Here is a 27,491-nt window from a genome sequence, read left to right on the forward strand (position 1 = left end):
ACTAACATGGAGGGGGAGAGGTAACAGGTAGAGAAAAAAAAAAGCTCAAAAGAGCTAAAACACCTGGAGAAGCAGCTGCTTTGAGCTGTGCATGAGGCCTTACTGCAGCCTACATGCCAACCTAACACACATCTTTGCCATCCTGGAATGTTCTGTCTGTGAAATGTGTTTCTCTTACACATGTGTAAGAAGTTGAACTGGAAACAAACACATGTGTTTTGTTTTTGTTTGTTTTTTTTTTTTAATTTTATGTCTTGTGTTGTGAGTTGACTGAGGTACTGTACTGTTCTTGATTCTCCTCATGCCTAAACATTGTGAGCTTGCAATGTACAACCCCTGGCAAAAATTATGGAATCACCAGTCCCTGAGGATGTTCCTTCAGTTGTTTATTGTTGTAGAAAAAAAGCAGATCACAGACATGGCCAAAACTAAAGGCATTTCAAATGACAACTTTCTGGCTTTAAGAAACACTAAAAGAAATCAAGAAAAATAATTGTGGTGGCCAGTAACAGTTAGATTTATAGAACAAGCACAGGGAATAAATTATGGAATCACTCAATTCTGAGGAAAAAATTATGGAATCATGAAAAACAAACAAAATAACACTCCAACACATCACTAGTACTTTGTTGCACCACCTCTGGCTTTTATAACTGCTTGCAGTCTCTGAGGCATTGACTTAACGGGTGATAAACAGTACTCTTCATCAATCTGGCTCCAGCCTTCTCTGATTGCTGTTGCCAAATCATGTTTGCAGGTTGGAGCCTTGTCATGGACCATTTTCTTTAACTTTCACCACAGATTTTCAATTGGATTGAGATCCGGACTGTTTACAGGCCATGACATTGACCTTATGTGTCTTTCTTCAAGGAATTTTTTCACAGTTTTTGCTCTATGGCAAGATGCATTATCATCTTGATACATGATTTCATTATCCCCAAACATCCTTTCAATAGATGGGGTAAGAAAAAATTTCCAAACTTTCAATGTAAACCTGTGCATTTATTGAAGATTTAATGACAGCCATCTCCCCAGTGCCTTTACCTGACATGCAGCCCCTTATCATAATTGGCTGTGGAAATTTGCATGTTTTCTTCAGACAGTCGTCTGCATAAATCTCATTGGAATGGCACCAAACAAAAGTTCCAGCATCATCACCTTGCCCAATGCAGATTCGAGATTCATCACTGAATATGACTTTCATCCAATCATCCACAGTCCACGATTGCCTTTCCTTAGCCCATTGTAACCTTGTTTTTTTGTGTTTAGGTGTTAGAGATGGCTTTCTTTTAGCTTTTCTGTATGTAAATTCCATTCCCTTTAGGCGGTTTCTTACAGTTCGGTCACAGATGTTGACTCCAGTTTCCTCCCATTTGTTCCTCATTTGTTTTGTTGTACATTTTCTGTTTTCAAGGCATATTGCTTTAAGTTTTCTGTCTTGACGCTTTGATGTCTTCCTTGGTCTACCAGTATGCTTGCCTTTAACCAACTTCCCATGTTGTTTGTATTTGGTCCATGTTTTAGACACCTCCGACTGTGAACAACCAACATCTTGTGCAACACTGCGTGATGATTTACCCTCTTTACCTCCATACTAACAAGCAGATTTATTCTGATGCAGGTGTTAATGTTTGTAATGAAAATTTACAGGGTGATTCCATAATTTTTTCATCAGAATTGAGTGATTCCATAATTTATTCCCTGTGCTTGTTCTATAAATCTAACTGTTACTGGCCACCACAATTATTTTTCTTGATTTCTTTTAGTGTTTCTTAAAGCCAGAAAGTTGCCATTTGAAATGCCTTTAGTTTTTGGCCATGTCTGTGATCTGCTTTTTTTCTACAACAATAAACAACTGAAGGAACATCCTCAGGGACTGGTGATTCCATAATTTTTGCCAGGGGTTGTACATGTCATTGATGACATTGACATTATTTTTTATATAACATGTTCTGTGCAATTTGCGCTTTAACAGCTTTGTGACCAGCAAATAAACATGTTTTCTTTCATAATATCTTTTGACTGAGTTTCAATTCCTCATATTATGGCGAAAATGTGTAATTTTCCATTATTTTGTTAAAAAATGGTCACATGACCAAAATCAGGTATCGGTAATTGGTATCGGCGAGTACATGATGTCAAGTATCGGTACTCGTACTCGGTGTCTAAAAAGTGGCATCGGTGCATCCCTAGTAATAACTGTGGACAGCAAAGGGTTAAGCTCAGTAGTTCCACTTCCACTCACTACTCCCAATATGCAATGGATTAGATCCAGTACTCTTGACGATCAGTTATCCAAGAAGTCTCAGTCCTCACAATCAGGTCCTCTCAAGGCTCAGTATTCTCACCGGAGTAGCAACAGGTCTCAGCCCCCAGGCTCTCTCTCTCTTAGACCCAGTTTCTCGCTGGTATCCCTCGATCCCTACATTTGTCTGGAAAAGCTTCTGGGTCTCTCCTCCTCCCATGTGCAGGGATTTATGGGAACTGAAGTCCAAGCCATCACAGGCTTCCTTGTACAGCGCCCCTTTAAGGACCACAGTTTCTAGTGTCCATTGCATTAAGTCTAATGGGCCGTACACACGATCCGAAAATCAGACGAAAAATACAGCTTTCTACGCGATCGTACGATAATCGGATCATTAGTACAGAGCTTTCGAGAGCAGATCACGACAATTCATCCGATATTATTCGATCTGACAATCACCAAAATTTTCCATGTACGATACTAGATCATACAATTTTCGTTTAGTCAGTACAGTTGGCGTCCGAAAATACAATACAAATACATTACAACACGATATCACTTACGATTTTTTTTTCTGTCATACGAGAATTTTCATGACTTTAGTAACCTATTCAATTTCTACTTGCAACTATTAAGCGAAAAAAGTCATACGATCTGTTGTACAATATTCGGATCGTGTGTATGAGGTCAAGTGTGGTCAGGTGTGTCCCTGTTCTCCGTTTCAGGGATGAATTGGGTCCAAATTTTTGCCTGAATTTGGACCTGAAATGGAGCCAAAGATGCACAGGACCCCTGTGCAATCCACTCCGCAGCCACCACAGAGATCTGTGAACCGGCTCCATTGAGAGCCGGGCACACTCTCCTGTCATGCGAATTGGATGTGGGGGAACCCCCATGCAATTCGCACTAGTGTGAACCCAGCCTTATAGGCCAGTTCTGGCCCTGAGTCTTCACCATAAAGGATGAGTCTGTGAGCCAAAAAATGACTCTCATGCATAACAGGAGTAGAAGGAACAGGAGCCCTTAAAGATGTGTGTTAACCCACTCACGGGGAGCTAAAAGATACCTCTTTTCTACTAAAATCCCCTAGATATACCATCCAAATCTGCTCACAAAAAAAAAATCCTGCTAACAATTTCTTGCAGGGTAATTCAGCAGATCAGCATTTTAGCCAAAAAATAAAAAGAATTCTGGGCATATGTACAGACACAAGTCCTATGTGCAACATCATCATTACAATATTTTTAAGGTTGAATATATTTTTATTGAGTTTTTCAAGGTAAAATATAACATAAGTGAAAAAAAAGAAAGGGGAGGGGGGGTACATAATAAAGAAGGAGTAGGGGAGGGAAGAGGGAGGGGGGAGGTGTTTTTCATATAACGTCGTTTATACAAAATGTTATATCTTATATCTATATGATTGCTGAAAGCAGTTCTTCAAAATACAACATGCAAACCCCAGCCATGCAGTGTCATCTGTCTTTGAACACTGCCTGGAATACCTGTGGTGTTGCCAGATGAATTTGACCGCCAGGGAGCGAAGCGTAAGGAAGAAAGCTTTGGGGATGAGTATAGGTAGTGTTTGAAATAAACAAAGTAATTTAGGAAGAATGTCCATTTTGAGGACATTCATTCGTCCCCACCAAGATAGCTTGAGAAGATGCCAAGATTCTAAGGAACGTCGGATTTTCGTCAAAGGACTGTAAGTCAGTGTGTATGTGCCATGTAGGTCTCTAGGCATTTCTGTCCCCAAGTATTTAATCGAACGTGATTGCCAATGAAATGGGGACTGTCTCTGAAGTAGGGACTCTGTGCTCGGGTTTAGGGATATGTTCAAGGCTTCTGTTTTTGTGATATTTAACTTAAAATTGCTGTGCGCTCCAAAGCGGTCAAGCTCTTGAAGTAAGGCAGGGATGCTACTCTGTGGCTGAGTAATATAAAGAAGTAAGTCGTCAGCGTAAAGTGATAGTTTACGGTGAGCTGAGGGCGTGGGAATTCCGTGTATGGTGTCATTACTTCAGATTGCCTGAGCTAAATGTTCGACAGTGAGCGTGAACAATAAGGGTGACAGTGGGCACCCTTGTCTTGTACCGTTTTTGATCTTGAAAGTCTCTGAGGATTCCCCATTGGCCGCCACCTTGGCCGAGGGATTGGAGTAGAGTGACATAATTTTGTGTAATATTTTTGGGCACAGGCCTATCTGAAGCAGTGATGCATGTAATCATCACAATATTTTTAAATTTGTAAAAGGGTCGGTCCAAAAGAGATATTGGGTGAAGCCTGGTGGACCAAATCAATGTTTTTACTTCATATTTGTCTTTTCCAACAAGATCTCTCTGCTGCAGTTTCTATGGGGTGTTTCTGCCCACTTCTGCATTACCCAGCTCCTCATATTGTATTGTCCATGGTATAAAATTAAGAGAATACAAGGAAGGTGAAAACATCTCACAATGACCTCAGAAGGGGTGCACACCCAGGAATTCAAGCACAAATATGTTGACCACATTATCAAAATCTGAAAAATTACATGACTAAGTTCTCTGGGGCATAATTCCTGTTACAACTATTTTACCTATTTTTCATTCATAGTACATGTGGTATGTAAAATCACTCAGGAGATTGCTGACAGTTCGTCCTCACTCAGTCTTACACAAGTCTGTCAGTCCTTGCCTCTCAGCACTGAGATGTAGCATAATTATGGGGAGACTGCAGAAAGACATTACCGTGCATAAATTATATAAGTATATGAGTGCTGCCACCTCAGGGTGGCACTGTTGACAGCACAATTACTGGTATACTATGCCACATCCTGCAATAAGTATATATAGGAATTGGAAACAAATGACTGAATCAGTTATTTTGTACTATTGGTTTGAAAATAACAATCGTTATTTATTACAAATCATTCATGAAAAAAAAGACTAGGACAAAAACATTTACATAAGTGAATGTGATTTAAAAAACATGTCTTGGTGAGCCATGGATGGTATTTAATCCAGCCACCAGCTAGCCATCTTTGATGCATGTAGACACCTCTAAGTTCATGTTTAATATACAACCACCCTGGCATCTTTCAAGTGCCTATATATATATATACACATACACACACACACACACACACACACACACACACACACACACACACACACACACACACACACACACACACACACACACACCCCTAGTGAAATATCCATCAGGAAAATCTTTAAAAATTGACCCTTGTAAGCTGAAAAGGGTCTAATTTGCCCAATATCACGTGCTTTATCATTACTATCATCCGTAGTTGCCTATAGTGACCAGGAACCCCTTATGAAGTCCCTGTGCTACCTACCTTACCTGAGTGACAAAATTATTTTTTTTTTCACATTATTATATCCATATAGCTCGAGAAAAAGTGTGTTCAGAGCGTGAAACTAGTTCAGGAATTTTTTGCACCTTTTGAATATTGAAGCAGAATTGCTCTATTCTGGTTTGGCTGCATCAATCCCTTTATATATAACCACTGTATAATAGGTGATTCTGATAATCTTATATGTATGGGCATGTATTATCTTTTAGGGGCCTATTTGTCAAACCATTAAGAATATTTGTGAATCCACCAACCCAGCCCATGCCAGGTTCAGAATTGAACTCTGGACTGTTTGGCTGGTCACTGAGACATGCTTTTTAAATCACATTCACTTATGTAAATGTTTTATACTTGTACTAGTCTTTTTTCATGAATGATTTGTAATACATACTGTTAATTTTAAACAAATAGTACAATATGCCTGAAAAGTACATTTTTTCCAATTCCTATATTTACTGTGCATAAAGAAAAGTGGGTCACCCATGTGACAGTAAAGTGACTAAGTAGGAGAGAACCCTGCTAAGATTTAAAGCAGCTGACATATTCTTTATGATGATTGTATAGATTCCCTTTTCTACTGTTTTATTGGCAAATACATATGATGCTTTGCATGTTAATTGAATGTAAAGTTATATCATCCTGTACTTCTATAAATTGATATGCAATGTTTCTGAACTGCAACAGCAATAATTGTACTTGCGTGCAGATTTTTAATTTTGAAACAGATTTTTTTTTTCTACATATGACCACAATTGACACAAATATTAGGCTTTCAGGCTAAGTAGCAGTAAAGGCATATAAAAAGTACAAGTCATGATGCTTTGTTACTAAATGACAAACTCTTAAGACCCAGAACTCTTAAAAAGAGAATTTATTGGAGATTAACTACAATAATAAATTAATGGCTCATTAATAAGCTTTAGAGATTACACTGTTGCACTGTGTAGCATTTACTCTTACATTTTTAATTTTAAGGACTTTATTAAAACGTCTGAAGATGCAGATACATCTTAATTTAGTGGTCCTCTCTAAAACAAACTTAAAAATTCACTGCAAGGCATTTGCAGTACATATTATACTGTATAAATACTAAGCATTTGCACGAGTACTCACACTTGTGCAAATGCTCTGCTAACTTTGTGGTGCGATTTGAGCCCATACAAAATGAATAGGCTCAGATCGCACTGCAAAGAATTGCAGGTGATTTGAACAGGAATGCGTTGCGGTTCCTGTCCAAATCACATTTGGTTTCCTGCACTGCTCCTATGTGAACCCAGGCTTGTCATAGTGACTTCAGCCTGAGTTCACGCAGGATTCCTGTTCAAATCACATGCAATTCTTTGCAGTGTGATTCAAGCCCGTTCATTTTGTATGGGCTCAAATCACCTCGCAAAGGTATCGGTACTCGGTATTGGCAAGTACTTGACCAAAAGTATTGGCACTCGTATTCACCGGTATCAGAGCAACCCTAGTATAAATACACACTATATGGCTAACATTATGTGTACATCCCTCTAAATGATTGAGTTAAGGTGTTTCCAGGGAAGGGTACTATAAAAAGGCATTAAACACAAAAGCAAATATCATATTACAGTTTACAAATTCTTAGATCTTATTGGTGGCTTCATACATTTTTTATTTTATCTTTCCTTTATTTTCACCTGGTAATCTGACCAGTAAGTCTGTTGTTTTTCAACAAAACAAGCAAGTTCTGCAAATGTAGCAGTTACAGGGTTGAGATAAACCATATACTACTGACAGGGGGTGCTTACCGTGATCAGCATTTATGTAAAACCTTAATCCCATACGAAAACAAAAAATGTTTCTTGTAACTGCTTATAAAATGTTAGCTGGAGTCTGGCTTCAATTTGTTAGGGTATCTACATCTGCTAATGCATCTAACATTACCCTCCCCCAAAGTTAACAAAGTTGCTGTCCAAAGGTAACCCTTTGCTCCATCATCCACAGTAGGAACACCCTAATATAAGAGGCATGTTACTGGCCAGATCCAGGTGAAAGCAGAGTAGAAAATAGCCTAAAATAAAACCAATGAAACCACAACCTATATGTGCAAAAAATAGTGAAGTGCTCCTAAAAGACTAAAAAGTAAAAAATATACAAAAACATACAAATACAATAATCCAATACAGTATATAAAAAAACATGCAAACACACCACATTGCTATTGAGTACATATAGCATCAAGTAGGTCAAGTGTATGTGCATGTAGTATAAAACCAGTTAAGTGCATGAGCATATAATATAAACCAAATAAAGTGCATAAACATGCTTCAAAGATCAGAAAAAGGTTCAGTACATAAACTGTCACAAATAAGACTGACAAGTAGGGCTGGGAGATATTCCAAAAAAAAAAATCTGCGATTTTCTTAAAAAAAAAAAAACTCGATTCACGATTCGAATCGTTTTTTTTTTTTTTTTTTTTTATAGGCCTCGCCTAAAAACTCCTGCACGCAGCTCTTCAGGACCGGCGTGAAAAAAATCAATAAAAAAAAATCGATTTGCTTAAATTTTGAATCGATTTGACCTCTCAACTTGATTCAAGATTTAAATCGATTTTTTGACCAGCCCTACTGACAAGTTTAAAAAATCCTAATAATTAGGTGTCCATATCACAAAATGTATCATATGAGTTCCACCATGACTTAAAGTGATACTAAAGTCTTGGGTTTTATTTTTTTTTTTAAAAACAAGCATGTTATCGCTTACCTTCTCTGTGCAGTGGATTTGCACAGAGCAGCCCAGATCCTCCTCTTCTCGGGTCCCTCTTCTGTGCTCCTGGCCCCTCCCTCCTGTTAAGTGCCCCCACAGCAAGCAGCTTGCTATGTGGGCACTCGAGCTGAGCCACAGCTCCCTGTGTCCATTCAGACACGGAGCTGTGACGTGACCCAGCCCTACCCCCATTCTCTCACTGACTTTGATTGACAGCAGCGGGAGCCAATGGTGCCACACTGCTGTCTCAGCCAATTAGGAGGGGAGTCCCGGGCAACTCAGACACGCCTGCAACATCGATGGATCTAGGTGGACCTCATGTAACTATTAGGGGGGATGAAGGTTGTTGCTATACACAGAAGGTTTTTTTTTAATCTTAATGCACCTGCATTAAGATAAAAACCTTTTGCCTTTACAACCACTTTAAGCATCAAATTCTCAGCGTATGACCATACACCAACAAAGAACACAGACAGATGTGCTCTCACCTTCCAGATTGGACCTCACCACTATGTAAGGTGGTCATACAGCTCTTACATATACAGTATCTCACAAAAGTGGGTACACCCCTCACATTTTAGTAAATAATTTTATTGTATTTTTTCATGTGACAACACTGAAGAAATTACACTTTACTACAATGTAAAGTAGTAAGTGTACAGCTTGTATAACAGTGTAAATTTGCTGTCCCCTCAAATTAACAACACACAGCCATTAATGTCTAAACCGCTGGCAACAAAAGTGAGTACACCCCTAAATGAAAATGTCCAAGTTGGGCCCAATTAGCCATTTTCCCTCCCCAGTGTCATGTGACTCGTTAGTGTTACAAGATCTCAGGTGTGAATAGGGAGCAGGTGTGTTAAATTTGGTGTTATCGCCCTCTCACTCTCTCATACTGGTCACTGGAAGTTTCATATGGCACCTCATGGCAAAGAACTCTCTTAGGATCTGAAAAAAAGAATTGTTGCTCTACATAAAGATGACCTAGGCTACAGTATACAGTATATACAGAAAAGCAGAAGTATAATATAAAATATTTGAGGGCAGAAAAGAAAATGTTTTTAATGTATACTGCAAAGAAAAAAGGGGAAGAAGAAGAAAACAGAAAAAGAAAATACCATTTAGCCATATCCATCTAGGGCTGCAATTAACGATTATTTTCATATTCAATTAGTTGGCGATTATTGTTTCTATTAATCGATTAAACGGTTAATAACCTTAAAAAAAAAGTTTGGTGCATAATTTAGTTAATATGTAAAGTTTAAAAAAAGGCAATTCATTCCTAAATATCTCTATACGTAGGGGTAAATATAAAAAAACAACTATATAGTTAGGGAGTAAAATCTTTAATCCACTCTGAGAATAACAGAGAGAAGAGATATACTCTATATACTATTAGAGGCGAGATATACTGTATATACTATTAGAGGCTGAATCTGGTAAATATCATCAGACTCAGATCAAATTTTTTTATTTAAACAAAAAAGTTAGACTGTTTTGCAGATTTTCAAACAGAACTGTAATATTATATGCTGGCTATACAAAAACAATGTCTTCCTTCCAAAAAAAAAAATGTCATTTTAAGAACTTCGTTCGATTTTTTAATCGTTAGTGGGGTCAAATCGACGTTTGTTTTCAAACACAGTGATGGGAAACTTTAGAAATAATAGAAAACTGCTTGGTCAAAGGAATTTTATACAGTCTATGTGGTTTTCGTTCAGAAATTACATTCATTTTAAAACAGAATGTTAAAAGCAAGTGAAAATTTCAAACATTCTTTCATTCAGCGAATGTGCAAAGATTTTTCGCATGAATATTCTCATCTGAAAATGGATCTGTGTGACCATAAGGCTCGGTGCACACCTATGCAGTTTGCTTTTGATAAATGTATGCAGTGCTTTTTGCTGTACATGTTGATTTTTACGCACGTGATTTTGCTGAGATTTGCATTTTTGCTTTTTTTTTTTGCCTTTTTTTTTTGGGCAATTTGTTGTTGGGCAGATTAAAAAACACAAATTGCTGCGAAAACGCACTACATGCTTTCCAAATACGCAGCAACTGAAAAAAAGCATAGATGTGAAAGTTAAATGAACTGCAGTGCATTCTGCAAAAAGCACCAAAAAACACATCAGTGGAAACCAGGCCTAAGACATTTAGTAACATAATGGAGTTAAAAAAAAAAAATAAATAAAATTAGCCCTTCATAGTAAAAAAAGAGCAAATAATCGCTACTATAAGGGGTTAATTTTTTTACTGTGCAACAGTGAAAGTAATATTTACAGTAGCGATTCTTTGCTCTTTTTGTACTATAAAGGGCTAATTTTAGTTTTTTTAACCCCATTATGTTACTATTATGAAAATAGTAATCGATTAATTTCATAATCGATTAGTTGTCGATTAATCGACTAGTTGTTTCGGCCCTATATCCATCTAAAAGTTATATCTTGCTGGCGGAACAAAATGCCACAGACAAAATAAAAAGTTCACTAAATTACGCATTACTATTACAACAGTTCAGATCAAATTCAATGTTAAAGCAGAGCTCATCCAAAAGGGGAAGCTCTGCTTGCATTAACAGCCCCTCCTACTTCCCCCGCTGTCTTCTGGGACACACACAGGTCCCAGAAGACAGCGGGACCATTCAGAAAGTGCAGCGCGACTCATGCATGCGCAGTAGGAAACTGGCTGTGAAGCCTGACAGCTTCACTGACAGTTTCCCTTACTTACAATCCAGACGCCTGCACTCAAAGCCGATTGATGATATAAGTATCCTTGTATTAAAAGTCTGCAGCTACAGTATTTGTCGCTGCTGACTTTTATTTATTTTTTTTCCCCAGACTGGAGCTCCTTTTTAGGGCTATTCGGGGGTTAACACTGTCTAATAACCCCCCCCCCCCATGCTTTTTTATCTTTAACAATCCCCAGAACTGTAGCTTGCTGGGATCCCGATTATGGACCAACCTAATGCGTATTTAGAAATACTATGTTTAGTGTAGCCTTTACCATTGTAAATAGGTTTTCTCATGCTGGTAGAGAGATTTCTGGAGGTACGTCCCACGCACTAAAGGCTACACGGGCATTCTGATGCGCATTAGATATAATGTTTATTTTTGGATCCTCTGGAAGGATGGTCTTGAGTAATCCGGTCTTTCTTAAGAATATGCCTTTAGAATTTTCTCTATTTTTTGTGGTGGACAATAAGACCTAAGATCATTTGATTTTTTCTCCTTATCCCGTAATATTGCCCCCGTAAATAATATCAAAAGGGGTGGGGTAACCAGGTGACCTCATCGGGTGGCCCCCGCCCCTTAATTTATTTAGCGGCGGGATCCTTCACTGGGTGTGGACGTTTTTTCTTTTGTTTGGGTCGGCAGCCGGCGTTCATGATTGATTATGTATCTACACTGGGGGGACATTGTTTTTTTTTAAATAAAAGACTTATCAAAAACTATGCGTGCGTTCTAATTGACTTTTTGACACTTTTTTGGTGAATGAGTAGGAGCACAATGTACCCCTTACTGATTCACATGGGGAGAGGCGGGATCTGGGGGCCTACAAAAAGAGCAAGGGGGCGCACCGGCCTTGTGCATTACCAAGGATAAAATGTATTCATAAAATAACAAGAAATATACTCACAATTGTGTTTAAAAATAAGGCCTATCAATGCACTAACAATAGCGAACAGCATCTCTAAACACCTACAGCCTGGACCAGATGTTTAGAGGACCCAGATGGCATTGCAAGCGTTTTACGCCTTACAAGGGCAATCTCTCTTCCTCAGAGCCATAGCGATGGTGGTTTGATCTCATCTACTGTCCCCTTTTAAGTACCTACAGTCACAAATATGAGTAAACGCCCACAAGAGCCTGCCACACCTACACAAGTAGGCTCCGCCTACCATATCCATCCATCACATGAAGCAGACGACGTGCTGCTATTGCCATCCCAACACCATACTATCCTCAACCACTCCCACCACACGGAGCTGTCCATCATGACACCACCTCCCCCACACAAGGCATGACATCTTACGTATCCTGTGCACGACCAGCCTTCTACTGTGTCCCCATACTCTACCAGAATTATATTGCCATATATTTATTTATTTGATTAAATACAGAGGGAGTGCACTTACCACACTCAAAAAGTTCCAGTCAGTGTGGCCTCCCTTCTGATGTTTATACTGGCTGTATTGTAAGGAAGGCTGGGGGACACTAGGGAGAGACAAAAAATGCTGGGGGGAGGTTTCCGAGAGAAACCTATTCCACCCCATCCACCGTGTGAATGGATTCATGCATGACACGCACACCCAGCCGAAACCAGGAAGTGTGGGTGGATTCGCATTCCACCCATCACTTTCGGTGACAGCCAACGTCACTTCCAAACGCAAATCCACCCGCACTTCTCGGTGGCGGCTGCCTGATTCCATTTACACGGTGGCTGGGGTGGAATAGATTTCTCTCGGAAACCTCCCCCCAGCATTTTTTGTCCCTCCCTAGTGTGTAGGTGTGGCAGGCCCTGGTGGGCGTTTACTCATACATGTGACTGTAGGTACTTAAAAGGGGACAGTAGAGGAGGTCAAACCACCATCGCTATGGCTCTGAGGAAGAGGGCTCGCCCTTGTAACGCATTAGCCGCTTGTGATGCCATCTGGGTCCTCTAAACACCTGGTCCAGGCTGTAGGCCTTTAGAGATGCTGTTCGCTATTGTTGAAGCATTGATAAGCCTTATTTTTAAACATGTGAGTATATTTCTTGTTATTTTATGAATAAATGTTATCCTTGGTAATGCACAAGGTCGGTGCGCCCCCCCCTGTTCTTTTTGTATGTTTCAGTTATAAAGGATACCCATTATTCTGAGGAGGGCAGCAAGACCAGCAACATTCCACTGACTTTGCTAAAGGGATTGGCTGCACCACTTAATTAGCTGACCAGGCACCTGAGCGCAGGAGATTGCTTGGTGTTGTTGGGATCTGGGGGCCCCCCTTGTTAAGGGGGCTTCCAGATTTTGGTAAGTCACCCCCGCAACCACCGGACCAGGGCTGTGGGGAAGAGGCCATTGTCCTCATCAACATGGGGACAATATGCTTTTGGGGGAAGCCCTCCCTTACCCCCCCCCCCCATGTTGAGCGCATGTGGCTTGGTATGGTTCCTGGCCTGCTAGGCTGAATGCTTGGATAAGGGTCTGGATTTTGGGGGGGGGGGGAATCACACCATTTTATAAAATTTTGGCATGGGGTTCCCATTAAAATCCATACCAGACCCGAAGGCCTGGTATGGATTGGGGGGACCCCCACAGTTTTTTTTTTTTCTGAATTTTTAAATTGCCGGCATTCTTTTGTTTACATTTCAGCTGTCAGCGGGAAACCCACGGACAGCTTTTTTAAGGACACAGTGGCCCCACTCCTTAACAACCCACTATTGACAGGAGAGGAGAGGAGGAGCAGCAGCTGGATTCACATTGGTGTGAACAAAGAACTGCGATTGCAATCCGGCCCTATTGAAGTCTATGGCACTGAATTAGTGCCACCTTGGATCTAACTCGCACATGACCCTTTTTTAGCCACATCAGAATCACACCTTATTGATGTGAATGGCCTTAATTGAAAACAATGTTCAGATGACATGTGAACCTATGTATTCAGAGCGGATTAGAATTTGCATCAGTGTGAACCGGACCTCAGTCAAAAGGTAAGTTCCCTATTTAGTGCAAATATCTACTGCACATAGTAATAATAATCAAAATCACTATCTGTTGGAATGTTCACTAGTTAGTCAAAACAGGAGAATCAACTCTTGGCAAATTTTTCAAAAGCATAAAATGTACTAGTATTATTTCAAAAAAAACATTAGATAATACAAACACCCATCCAAGATTACATAGTGGGTCTTGTGCTTCCCAGACTTATTCAGCAAAACCATGCAAAAATAAAAACAATAAACAGGCTGTAACCAATTTCAGATTAGTTATAAATATTTTTACTGGATTTGTTAGATTTACAATTCACATTTTAGAGAAGAAAGAAATCTATAAATATATATTTGGACACACAAACAGTGCCTTGAAAAAGTACTCATACCCCTTGAAATGTTCTACATTTTGTCATGCTACAACCAAAAACTTAAATATATTTTATTGGGATTTTATGTGATAGACCAACACAAAGTGGCACACAAATGTGAAGTGGAAGGAAAATGATAAATGGTTTTCAATTTTTTTTTACAAATAAATATGTGAAAAGTGTGGCGTGCATTTGTATTCAGCCCCACTGAGTCAATACTTTGTAGAACCACCTTTCGCTACGTCTTTTTGGGAATGTCTCTACCTGCTTTGTACATCTAGAGAGTGAAATGTTTGCCAGTTCTTTGCAAAAAAGGTCTTTCAGATTGGATGTTTAGGGTCATTGTTCTCCTGGAAGGTGAACCTCTGCCCCAGTCTCAAGTCTTTTGCAGGCTCTAACAGGTTTTTTTCTACGATTGCCCTGTATTTGGCTTCATCTATCTTCCCATCAACTCTGACTAGCGTCCCTGTCCTGCTGAAGAAAGGTATCCCCACAACATGATGCTGCCACCACCATGTTTCGTGGTGGGGATGGTGTGTTCAGGGTGATGTGCAGTGTTAGTTTTCTGCCACACATAACGTTTTGCTTTTAGGACAAAAAGTTACATTTTGGTCTCATCTGACCAGGGCACCTTCTTCCACATGTTTGCTGTGTCCCCCACATGGCATCTCGCAAACTGGACTTCTGATGGCTTTCTTTAAATAATGTCTTTCTTCTTGCCACTCTTCCATAAAGGCCAGATTTGTGGAGTGCACGACTAATAGTTGTCCTATGGACAGATTCTCCCACATGAGTTGTGAATCTCTGCAGCAACTCCAGAGTTACCATGGGCCTCTTAAGCTGCTTCTCTGATGAATGCTCTCCTTGCCTGGCCTGTCAGTTTAGGTGGACGGCCCTGACGTGGTACGTTTGCAGTTGTGCCATACTCTTTTCATTTTTGGATGATGGATTAAACAGTGCTCTGTGAAATGTTCAACGCTTGGGATATTATTTTATAACCTAACCCTGCTTTATATTTCTCCACAACTTTATTCCTGACCTGTCTGGTGTGTTCCTTGGCCTTCATGATGTCGTTTGTTCACCAAGGTTCTCTAACAAACATCTGAGGGCTTCACAGAACAGATGTATTTATATTGAGATTAAATTACACGCAAATGGACTTTATTTACAAATTATTTGACTTCTGAAGGCAATTGGTTCCGCTAGATTTTAGTGTAAAGGGGGCTGAATACAAATGCACGCCACACTTTTCAGATATTTGTTAAAAATGTTGAAAACCACTTATTTCCTTCCACTTCACAATTATGTGCCACTTTGTGTTGGTCTATCACATAAAATCCCAATAAAATACATTTAAGTTTTTGGTTGTAACATGACAAAATGTGGAAAATTTCAAGGGGTATGAATACTTTTTCAAGGCACTGTATGTATCTACTAAGAGATATATATCTATATCTGTATATATAGATATATATAGATATATCTATATATCTATATCTATATATAGATATATCTATATATATATCAGATCAATTAAAAAGGAATTCAGTGCCACTTTTTGCAAATGTTGTTCTAGGCTCAAATGTTAAAGTGACTCTATACAATATCCTCATTTCTCAAAAATAAACCATGCACATCCACTACTTAATGGTAATCTATATCCTGTTATCAATTTTTAGTGCTGTCATGTGCACTGCACAATGCATACTACAAATCCCATAGTTTACAGTCCTTATTCCACCTCAGAAAGGAGCAGGAGAGGGTGGATATGGTCATACATATAGCTGGACCATGGAGAACGAATGTAGCCACCCTCTAACAGGAAGTCAGATCACAAAAGTGGGAAAAATGGAATTTGGGAGGTAGCTGTGAACAACAGAATTTACTTTTAGATTTAAGAATACAAACCTAAATATAATTTTTTTAAAGCAGTTTAGTATAAAACTATGTTAATAGTCTGATATGGATTAAAATAAATATAAGGGCTGAAATACATTAATGAAAATACATATGTCTAGGTACTTGGTCATATAATCTATGCAGAAGGGGGAGAATCAAAGTTCAAACTCATTGATATTTACTTTCAGAAGAGATTATATAACTAAATGTTTAGATCTTCTAACATTTGGCCCGAAGGGAACATGGAGCTGCATGAACATTTGGTATTCCAGCCCTTCTAGGTCCACTTTAAAATGCTAGCTTCAGGCCCGTCATCTGTGTCCTGGCTTTAATAATTAGTAAGTTACTGACCTGAACGAGTGTATAGCTTGGGAGTCGATGCAATACTGGCTGCATACATATTCTGCTTAGTGACGTGCTGATTGTTTACTATGAGCCATTACATTCGTACATTATTTTTTTCCTTTTGCTTTTCACTGCTTCTGTGACGAAGCCTGATGTTTAACTGAACTCAGCAATACAAAACAAATATATGTAATAAAAAAGGAACTCCAGGCAATTATTAAAAAATAATCTCAGTCCAAATTTATTTTAATAAAAGTGTGTTTTAAAATGCCAACACTATAACTGTCTAAAATGTTTATTATCACTCCTCAATGTTCTACATAGCAGAAACCAGTGAGAGGTTGTGCACTCTGAGCCAATCAGGCACAATGCTGTCAATCTATAATCTTTCAAGGCAATGGAGGCAGCAGAAGGAAAAAATATGGAGGACACCAGCAGTAGATTGATGCTCATTGTTAGGCCTGGTTCACACTAGTGCGATTTCTGATGCAACTTGAATAGCATGACAATGGAAATTACATTGTTTTCAATGGTGCCTATTCACATCAATGCAATGCACAGAGCGATTTTGTTGAAGGTTCCTTCACTACTTTGGTGAGACTCCAGCATTATTTTGGTACCATAGACTTCATTGGAAATGAACAGAAAATGCATGTAAATGCGATTCTGGTGCGATTTGGAAAGGATTTTAATGTTTTTGTCTTTATTATTTTTCTCCCAGGCAAAGCCTTGGTCCCTCAAAAGTTGTAGTAGTAGTAGTAGTAGTAACAGGCTTAGATTGTGTCAAAATCACAAAGAGATCACAATACATTATCACACCTGAAATCGGATCAATATCGCATTGCACTAATGTGAAACCAGACCTTAGTCTTAGTCCCCGGTGACACAGGAAGCTGAAAATCTGCAGCTCTTTAGAGTGGTGTGCCACAACTTGATATACAGGAAAACAGGGGTATGTAAAGTAGCTGGGAAATAATTACAAATATTTTTCCAATTAAACAGATCAGCTATATGTATTTGAGCTCTGTATTTTGAGCTTTGCCTTGAGTTCCACTTAAACAGAATCTGGTAATTACCTTGCATTTCTTTTCACTTCTTCTTTATATCTGAAAAAAATAAATATATATATAATTTACTACAATATACTGAAGGCTTCAATTTTTCAAGAAAACAAATAGAAACACTTAGGCAGGGTTCACATTGGATTTCTGCATTTTGGCTGCAGAACAGGTGTATGCTATGTGGTTTCCATGTATTATACATGTGTTTTTACCGATGGTCCCTTTACCTTCTCTTAGGTCACACATTTTTACCATGTTTTCTGAAAGTGCACCAAAGATGCAGCATGCAGGACTTCTGAAGCACTTTTAGAAAATGCACAACCTAAGAGAAGTCAATGGGACCACAACTAAAAAAGGATGCAAAAGGAACAAACTATGCATACACCCGTGCTACACCAAAATGCAGCGCACAGTGTGCCAAATTTGTTTCCCTAGTGTAGATTACTAAATATGTTAGAGGCACATCACCATGCTAAAAACTGTATTAGTATAACCAAAGCAGGGAACCTACCTAAATATACAATTGGAAGTGTTTTATTAAATTTGCTGCAAAAAACACCTGCTGATTCTGCCATAAATCCAGAGCGGTCCTGAGTCCTGTGCAGCATTATCTCAAGCAGTCCTGCCCAGTTCAACTTTGTCAGAAACAGAGCTCCTCCCCCTTAACTTATGGGGTGAATATTAGAGGTGCGCATCTTCACTGGTCTCATGATTTGATTATGATTATCCCATCAACGATTCGATTCCGCGATGCATCACGATTACTGCCCATGGTTTTCATTAAAATATTTGACGAGAAATGCCCAATAAGCCAGTCATCACTGGAAACCCCACTGCAAGGGATAATTTTAAAATTTCTCAGAGGTCATCTATAAGAATATATAATGGGCGTACGAGTGGATTTTTTTCCTTCTTTTGGCTAAATGAAGCTTGTAGGTAGAACATAAAATGAGGAACATTTATTCTGTCTTCCATGCGCACACTCTTGTGAATAAATGTTAGGTCAATACTGACATTTTACCATGTGTTTGATCTAACACAAGTATATTAAAAACAACAAAAGAGAAGTAATATATCCATGTGTTATGCTTTCTTGGGGAACACATGTAAAGGATGTCAAAATCAGGTACCCCATAAAAAAGGAGTCTAGTTCTGTTAATGGAGAAAGTAAAACTCATGGCATTGATATATCACCAGTGGAGGCGGCATAGAATAAAAAGCCTGAATGACAGAAAGCACATTTTAATGAATACTGCTAAAAGCAGGGGGAACCAGAAAGACTGACCTTTGTTTCTGGTGGGAACGAAATAGAAGTTGTTACGCGGTCTATCAGACTGAAGGTCATGTGTTTGTGTCATTGCAGGTAAGGCTATAAAACAGGGTGAAATTGATTTAATTTACATCCCTGTTTTCAGTAAAGGCTGCTGTCGCTGTGTGTAATTAAAAACATATCAGCACTTGTGCAATTGTTCATTATTTTCTATGAGGACATTATTCCTGTATATGAGATTATTATTATTACAGATATAGATGTGTATTATTATGTACAGTGCCTTCCAAAAGTATTCACCCCCCCCCCCCCCCTATTTTGTCACATGATCGGACATTAGATATACACAGAACAGGTGTATGCTATGTGGTTTCCATGTATTATACATGTGTTTTTACCGATGGTCCCTTTACCTTCTCTTAGGTCACACATTTTTACCATGTTTTCTGAAAGTGCACCAAAGATGCAGCATGCAGGACTTCTGAAGCACTTTTAGAAAATGCACAACCTAAGAGAAGTCAATGGGACCACAACTAAAAAAGGATGCAAAAGGAACAAACTATGCATACACCCGTGCTACACCAAAATGCAGCGCACAGTGTGCCAAATTTGTTTCCCTAGTGTAGATTACTAAATATGTTAGAGGCACATCACCATGCTAAAAACTGTATTAGTATAACCAAAGCAGGGAACCTACCTAAATATACAATTGGAAGTGTTTTATTAAATTTGCTGCAAAAAACACCTGCTGATTCTGCCATAAATCCAGAGCGGTCCTGAGTCCTGTGCAGCATTATCTCAAGCAGTCCTGCCCAGTTCAACTTTGTCAGAAACAGAGCTCCTCCCCCTTAACTTATGGGGTGAATATTAGAGGTGCGCATCTTCACTGGTCTCATGATTTGATTATGATTATCCCATCAACGATTCGATTCCGCGATGCATCACGATTACTGCCCATGGTTTTCATTAAAATATTTGACGAGAAATGCCCAATAAGCCAGTCATCACTGGAAACCCCACTGCAAGGGATAATTTTAAAATTTCTCAGAGGTCATCTATAAGAATATATAATGGGCGTACGAGTGGATTTTTTTCCTTCTTTTGGCTAAATGAAGCTTGTAGGTAGAACATAAAATGAGGAACATTTATTCTGTCTTCCATGCGCACACTCTTGTGAATAAATGTTAGGTCAATACTGACATTTTACCATGTGTTTGATCTAACACAAGTATATTAAAAACAACAAAAGAGAAGTAATATATCCATGTGTTATGCTTTCTTGGGGAACACATGTAAAGGATGTCAAAATCAGGTACCCCATAAAAAAGGAGTCTAGTTCTGTTAATGGAGAAAGTAAAACTCATGGCATTGATATATCACCAGTGGAGGCGGCATAGAATAAAAAGCCTGAATGACAGAAAGCACATTTTAATGAATACTGCTAAAAGCAGGGGGAACCAGAAAGACTGACCTTTGTTTCTGGTGGGAACGAAATAGAAGTTGTTACGCGGTCTATCAGACTGAAGGTCATGTGTTTGTGTCATTGCAGGTAAGGCTATAAAACAGGGTGAAATTGATTTAATTTACATCCCTGTTTTCAGTAAAGGCTGCTGTCGCTGTGTGTAATTAAAAACATATCAGCACTTGTGCAATTGTTCATTATTTTCTATGAGGACATTATTCCTGTATATGAGATTATTATTATTACAGATATAGATGTGTATTATTATGTACAGTGCCTTCCAAAAGTATTCACCCCCCCCCCCCTATTTTGTCACATGATCGGACATTAGATATACACACCTTTTTGAATGGCCCCAGAGGCTGCAACACCTAAGCAAGAGGCACCACTAACCAAACACTTCCATGAAGACCAAGGAACTCTCCAAACAAGTAAGGGACAATGTTGTTGAGAAGTACAATCAGGGTTAGGTTATAAAAAAAAATATCCAAATGTTTGATTATCCCTAGGAGCACCATCAAATCTATCATAACCAAATGGAAAGAAATGGGCACAACAGCAAACCTGCCAAGAGACGGCTGCACACCAAAACTCACGGATCAGGCAAGGAAGGCATTAATCAGAGAGGCAGCACAGAAACCTAAGGTAACCCTGGAGGAGCTGCAGTGTTCCACAGCAGAGACTGGAGTATCTGTACATAGGACGACAATAAGCTGTACGCTCCATAGAGTTGGGCTTTATGGCATAGTGGCCGGAAGAAAGCCATTACTTTCAGCAAAAAACAAAATGGCACGTTTTGAGTTTGCGAAAAGGCATGTGGGAGACTCCCAAAATGTATGGAGGAAGGTGCTCTGGTCTGATGAGCCTAAAATTGAACGTTTTGGCCATCAAAGAAAACGCTATGTCTGGCGCAAACCCAACACATCACATCACCCAAAGAACACTATCCCCACAGTGAAACATGGTGGTGGCAGCATCATGCTGTGGGGTTGTTTTTCAGCAGTCGGGACTGGGAAACTGGTCAGAGTTGAGGGAAAGATGGATGGTGCTAAATACAGGGATATTCTAGAGCAAAACCTGTACCACTCTGTGTGTGATTTGAGGCTAGGACGGAGGTTCGTCTTCCAGCAGGACAATGGCCCCAAACACACTGCTAAAGCAACACTTGAGTGGTTTAAGGGGAAACATGTAAATGTGTTGGAATGGCCTAGTCAAAGCCCAGACCTCAATCCAATAGAAAATCTGTGGTCAGACTTAAAGATTGCTGTTCACAAGCGCAAACCATCCAACCTGAAGGAGCTGGAGCAGTTTTGCAAGGAGGAAAGGGCAAAAATTCCATCCCAGTGGTAAGAAGTGGCAACCTCATAGAGACTTATGCAAAGCGACTTGGAGCTGTGATAGCCGCAAAAGGTGTCTCTACAAAGTATTGACTTTAGGGGGGTGAATAGTTATGCACATTGACTTTTTCTGTTATTTTGTCCTATTTGTTGTTTGCTTCACAATAAATTAAAAAAAAATCTTCAAAAGTTGGGCATGTTCTGTAAATTAAATGATGCAAATCCTGAAACAATCCATGTTAATTCCAGGTTGTGAGGCAACAAAACACAAAAAATGCCAAGGGGGTGAATACTTTTGCAAGGTACTGTATGAACAGAATAGCAGTTGCTACCCAGTCCATCAGACTGAAGATCATGTGTTTGTGTCATTGCAGAAAAAAATTCAATAAAAACACTTCTGGTTTCACCCGGCCTGTTCCCTTCGCACATTGGAAATTTTGACCATACTTTCAGCATATATGCAACAAAATTGGCGCCCAACGTGGGGCTGGGTGAAGAAAACTAAAAATGGTCACGGAAGTGGAAAAGAGCGGTTACGCTGTCCGTGATGAAGCTGAGAGAAAATTAAGGTGTTAACCGTTGCTGCACAGGCATTGTACACAGATGGATATAGAAAAGTTGCAAGGCGAAATCAGTCAGCACCTGATTAACCTGGCAGTCGGTGATCTCCTTGAGACTTGCCAGTTTATCAAGGCCTCCGAAGAAAGTATGACGAAAGGAAAAACCTGGCGCCACTACATGGGACTACAAAAAGGGTATCCAGAGTCCGAGATTGTGAAAGCTTTGGTAAAAGCCATTAGTCCCGGCCTAAGTCTCAGATGTATGCTGGAAATGAAGAATGGACTACCCTAGTGCAACTTAAGAGAATCCTAAAAAACCATTACAAGGAGGAAAATGCTTCCGAACTGTACCAACTGATAAATATCTCACAGAATGTTAAGGAAACTCCTCAGAATTTCCTGTTCAGAGCTATTGAGTTGAAATACCGCCAGTGGGTACTGGACTGAGAAGTGACCACATCAAGTTCCAATTAAATCAGTATTTAGACAATCCTTCCATTCCAGATGAGGTGCTCATATAGAAATTGAATGAAGCCACTGATTTGGAGATGGAAAGGGAACAGAAGCAAAAGAAAGCTAAGCCCAGCACTTCGATGAAAGGGAAAGAGTGTCAGTCCAATGTCTTACAGTGTCTTCAGGAACCAGATGTCCTGACAACGACTGCCAACACAATATCTTGGTCCCCACCACAAGCAAATAGCCCAAACAACCAACAGCTGTCAAAGAGCAAATCTGAATGGGAAAAGCTGATATTCCAGATGCAAAAAGAGATGATAGAGTTGCTGTAAAGGGTGTGGGTTGAGTGACCTCATAAGATACGGCACCTCATCCCTTATATTGGTAAATACAAATAAGGGGGGGTTGGATAGGGATTATAACTGTGCCCAATGTAAAGAAGCTACAGTCTTTACTTAAAAAAAATATTAATTTTATTACATACAAACATACAAACATAGGGTGCATAAAACATAAGCAGAGTAATATACAAACAGTGGTACTGTCCAAAGTATCCATATGCATGGGGTGGTCACTGATGCATGTCAAGTCCCTACATGTTTCGCCAAACAATGGCTTCTTCAGGGATTATGTAGTCGCCAGCATTTAACAGTGGCTCAAAGGGACCCCCACAATAGGGCAGAAAACCGGTCTGCCCAACAATCACGGCAAAGGGAGGTTTCGTTTGTGCGACCACAGGGGGCATACAGGGGCCTGAATATACTCTGCTAAGAAAAAATATTGGTACAGGGACGCCAGGAAAGCCAAACAACACTGTAAAGTTGTAACTTCACCATATATAACCCACTGGCATCGGTATAACTTGCACAATGGCCACCCCTGGGATCCAGCCAATCACAGAGAAACCGGTGGTACTATACTAAAGACTGGTACTAAGACCCAAAGCATTCTGGCAAACACTGACGTATCTCAGGTGTAGGGCTTACGCCAAATCAGCATTGCAAGATCAGACAGTTTTGTTTACAGCTGGTGAGGCCCATCATTTGCCGGATGGACTGCATATTGGTGAGACATTAGTATCACTCCAAAAGGGACAATTTTCCAAACTATCCATCCTGGTTTGGAACACAACTAAGCGGGACATTATTTTACCAGGTCAGACTAGGATGGGGTGTCTCAAGCCCATAAAGGCAACATACCCAGCTCAGGTGAAACTGAAGCAATCAGTGAGTGTGGCCATTCACTCAGTAACTCATCGGCCACAGACATCCAGACCAGGACCGGAAGGTCAAGTGGATGACCTAGACACGAGTCAGTCACCGGTAAGCGATGCAAATCGAACACCTACCAGAGGAGGATCAACAGGTAGTCAAGACGATGTTAAGGGTGGAATGCAATGCTTTCGCCAAAGTTGAATCTGATGTAGGATGTATTTCTTCACTACAATTGCAACTTCGCCTCATAGACAACACACCTGTTAGGAGAACTTACATGTCTTTACCGAAACCACTGCACCAAGAAGTGAAAGCGTACCTGCGGGATCTGCTGAACCTGCGGATGGATTGCTGAGTCAAAATCTTCATACTCATCATCCATTGTGTGCGCAAGACAGAAGGACAGTAGTTTAAGACTGTGTTTTGCGACTCCAGAGAATTGAACCAGAAGTCCATCCCTGACCGGCATCCAATTCCTAGGATCCAAGACATGCTGGAGAGCCTAGAAGGAAGTTCATGGTTTTCGGTGCTAGACCAAGTGAAAGCCTACCATCAAGGATTTGTGGAAGAGTCCAGTCGACCACTGACTGCCTTCATCACACCTTGGGGTCTGTATGAGTGGATCCGAATACCCTTTGGCCTTAGCTTTGCACCAGCTGAATTTCAACGCAGCATGGAAACCTGTTTAATGGGACTGAGGGATGAGATCTGTCTGCCATACCTAGAAGACAACCTGGTTCACAGCAGATCATTCCAAGAACATGTGGAGCATGTCCGGTTGGTACTGCAACTGTATCAGCAACATAAGGTCAAGCTAACATCTAGGAAGTGTGAACTCTTCCGAAACAAAGTCAGATTCTTGGGCATGATTCGTGTCCAAAGATGGCCATTCCATGGATCCAGCAGACACTGCGCCTATGCTGGCCTTGAAGAACAACCAGCCAAAGACTGTTGGAGAACTCAGGAAACTACTAGGATTAATTTCCTACTATCGCCCTTAAGTTCAAAACCTTTACAGAATTGCAAAACCCCTCCATGAATTACTGTCAGCGGATACAACATCTGCCACAACATCAGCACCAACTAGCCAGTCCAGGAAGAAGAAGGAGCCATCACCAAAGCTAAGAGGTCAACTACCATCCCATCAGTCTATAGTCTGGACTGACCAGCACCAGGTAGTGCTGAACCGGCTTATTGAGGTGTTAACTCATCCTCCAGTGATGCCTCGCAAGAAGGTCTAGGAGCTGTGTTGTACCAAGAACAGGAGGAAAAGTTAAAGGTAATTGCTTACGGGTCTAGAACCCTCACACCTGCCGAGAAGAACTATCACATGCATTCGGAGAAACTAGAGTTTCTAGAGATGAAGTGGGCCATATGTGATAGGTTACAAGACTACGTATACTACTGTCCATCCATTGTAGTATATACTGACAATAACCCCCTCACTATGGCTAACTAAACGTAACAGGCCATCAATGGGTTGCAGAATTAGCAAACTTTAATTTCACCATAAAGTATCATCCAGGAAAGAGAAATGCGGATGCGAATGTACTTTTGCGTATGCCATTAAGTCCTGAACAATACATGCAACAGTGTTCGCAAGAAATGGACCCCAAAATCATCGGGTGCATAACCAAAGCACTTCAAGTACGCCAGAAAGAAGAAATTACTTGGCTGTGTCCAATAACCATCGCCCATATGTCAACAATAGATGGTACCCAAAAGAAGGTAGCTCAAATACCCAAAGGGACCATAAGCACAGCCCAAAAAGAAGACTCTGCGATTGGCCCACTGTGGAAGTACAAGAGCCAAAACAGGAACGAAAAGGTGGACCGCTTGATCTCTTCATACTAATGAAACAATGGACCAAACTATACCTCGATGAAGATGGAATCTTGAGACAGAAAACATCATCAGGTTCTCAACTAGTGTTGCCCAAGTTGTATCATCAATTACGAAAAAATGGGACACTTATGAGTCGAAAGGACTGTAAACCTGATCAGAGAAAGGTTCTTTGGGCCACATATGCAAAGAGACGCTGAGCAATACATCAACCACCAGTGCACTTGTCTGTAAGACAAATGTCCACATAAGCCTACTAGAGCTCCATTGAACAATATTGCCACCACTTATCCTTTTGAGCTGGCCTCCATTGACTTTCTCCATCTTGAGACTTGTAAAGGAAGTTACGAGTACATATTAGTGGTAATCGACCATTTCACCAGGTTTGCTCAGGCCTACGCAACCAAAAAAAAAGTCAGCAAAGACTGTTGCCGACAAGATATTCAGTGACTTTGTCTTGAAATTTGGATTCCCTACCAGAATTCATTATAAAATGGGTAAAGAATTTGAAAATCAATTGTTCTTGGCATTAGGGAAACACTGCCACATCCAGAACTCTAGCACAACTCCATATCATCCAGAAGGCAATGGACAATGTGAAAGATTTTATCGTACCCTGTTGTCTATGCTTCGGACCCTGTTGCCAGATTCCAAGAAAGACTGGAAAAGTTCACTTGCACAGGTAGTACATGCATACAATTGCACCAAAAGTGAAGCTAGGAGATATTCTCCATTCTTTCTACTGTTCGGAAGGTCTCCAAGATTACCCACAGATAGCATGTTTGATACTCCAGTAATGGAAAAATACAAGACTCACTCAGAGTATGTGAAAATGTGGACAGAGAGGGTGACTGAGGCTTATCAGGTTGTTTCAAAGGTAGCTACTCAAGCTGCACAAAGAGGAAAAGAACACTATGACAAGAAGACTCATGAAGTTGAACCTTCACCTGGCAGCAGAGTTCTTATAAGAAATCTTACTTGAAGAGGAGGACCAGGAAAATTGAGATCATTCTGGGAAGATGCCGTACATGTTGTCATTAGGAAAAAGTGTGAAGATAGTCCAGTGTACGAGATCAAGCCAGAAATGGAAGAAGGCCGAACAAGGATGCTACACCACAATTTGTTATTGCCATGCGATTACCTATCTGTCAACCAAGGTCAGAAGATACTCGACAGACCCAGTGCCGGAAAACAAGGCAATGTTCCAAAGACTACTCAACCATCTACACAGATATCTGAGGGAGTATCAGAAGATGAATCTGACCATGAACAAGGGCAATGGAGATCTTTCATTCCTGTAACTCAGAGAGACCACACAAGGGAAGACACAGAGTTGAATCCAGAAGCAGCAGAGTTCTACCCTTGTCAGCTTGAAATGAGTGAGGAAGTTAGAGGAAATTACAGAGGGAATTAGAGGAAAGTACAGAAGAAGCTACAGCAGAAGCTACGGGGAAGTTACAGAGAAAACTACAGAGGAAGATACAGTGGAAACTACAGAGGATGAGCCTGTGAGTCAACCTGAACAAACTGCATGTTCACCAGGGGATATAGAAGAAGAAAACTCTTCACCAGGTAAGCCAACAGAGACAGTTGACAGTGACGAAGGCGAGCATGAGGACGCTTCAGATGCCCTTCCTCTATGCAGGATCCAGCCCAG

General features: G+C 40.2%; 1 protein-coding gene across 6 annotated transcripts in view; it reads right to left on the reverse strand.

Annotated features, from left to right (window-relative positions):
- The window catches only part of IQSEC1 (IQ motif and Sec7 domain ArfGEF 1), a 1,490,190-nt gene that overhangs the window by 994,426 nt on the left and 468,273 nt on the right, over positions 1–27,491 (reverse strand). For all 6 annotated transcript variants that reach the window (XM_073592398.1, XM_073592399.1, XM_073592395.1 and 3 more), the window contains exon 2: positions 17,709–17,738. In XM_073592398.1, coding sequence (XP_073448499.1) covers positions 17,709–17,738 — 30 coding nt within the window. The remainder of the gene's footprint in view (positions 1–17,708; positions 17,739–27,491) is intronic.

This window comes from Aquarana catesbeiana, linkage group LG07 (genome assembly GCF_042186555.1).
Source record: "Aquarana catesbeiana isolate 2022-GZ linkage group LG07, ASM4218655v1, whole genome shotgun sequence".
Taxonomy (NCBI): domain Eukaryota; kingdom Metazoa; phylum Chordata; class Amphibia; order Anura; family Ranidae; genus Aquarana; species Aquarana catesbeiana.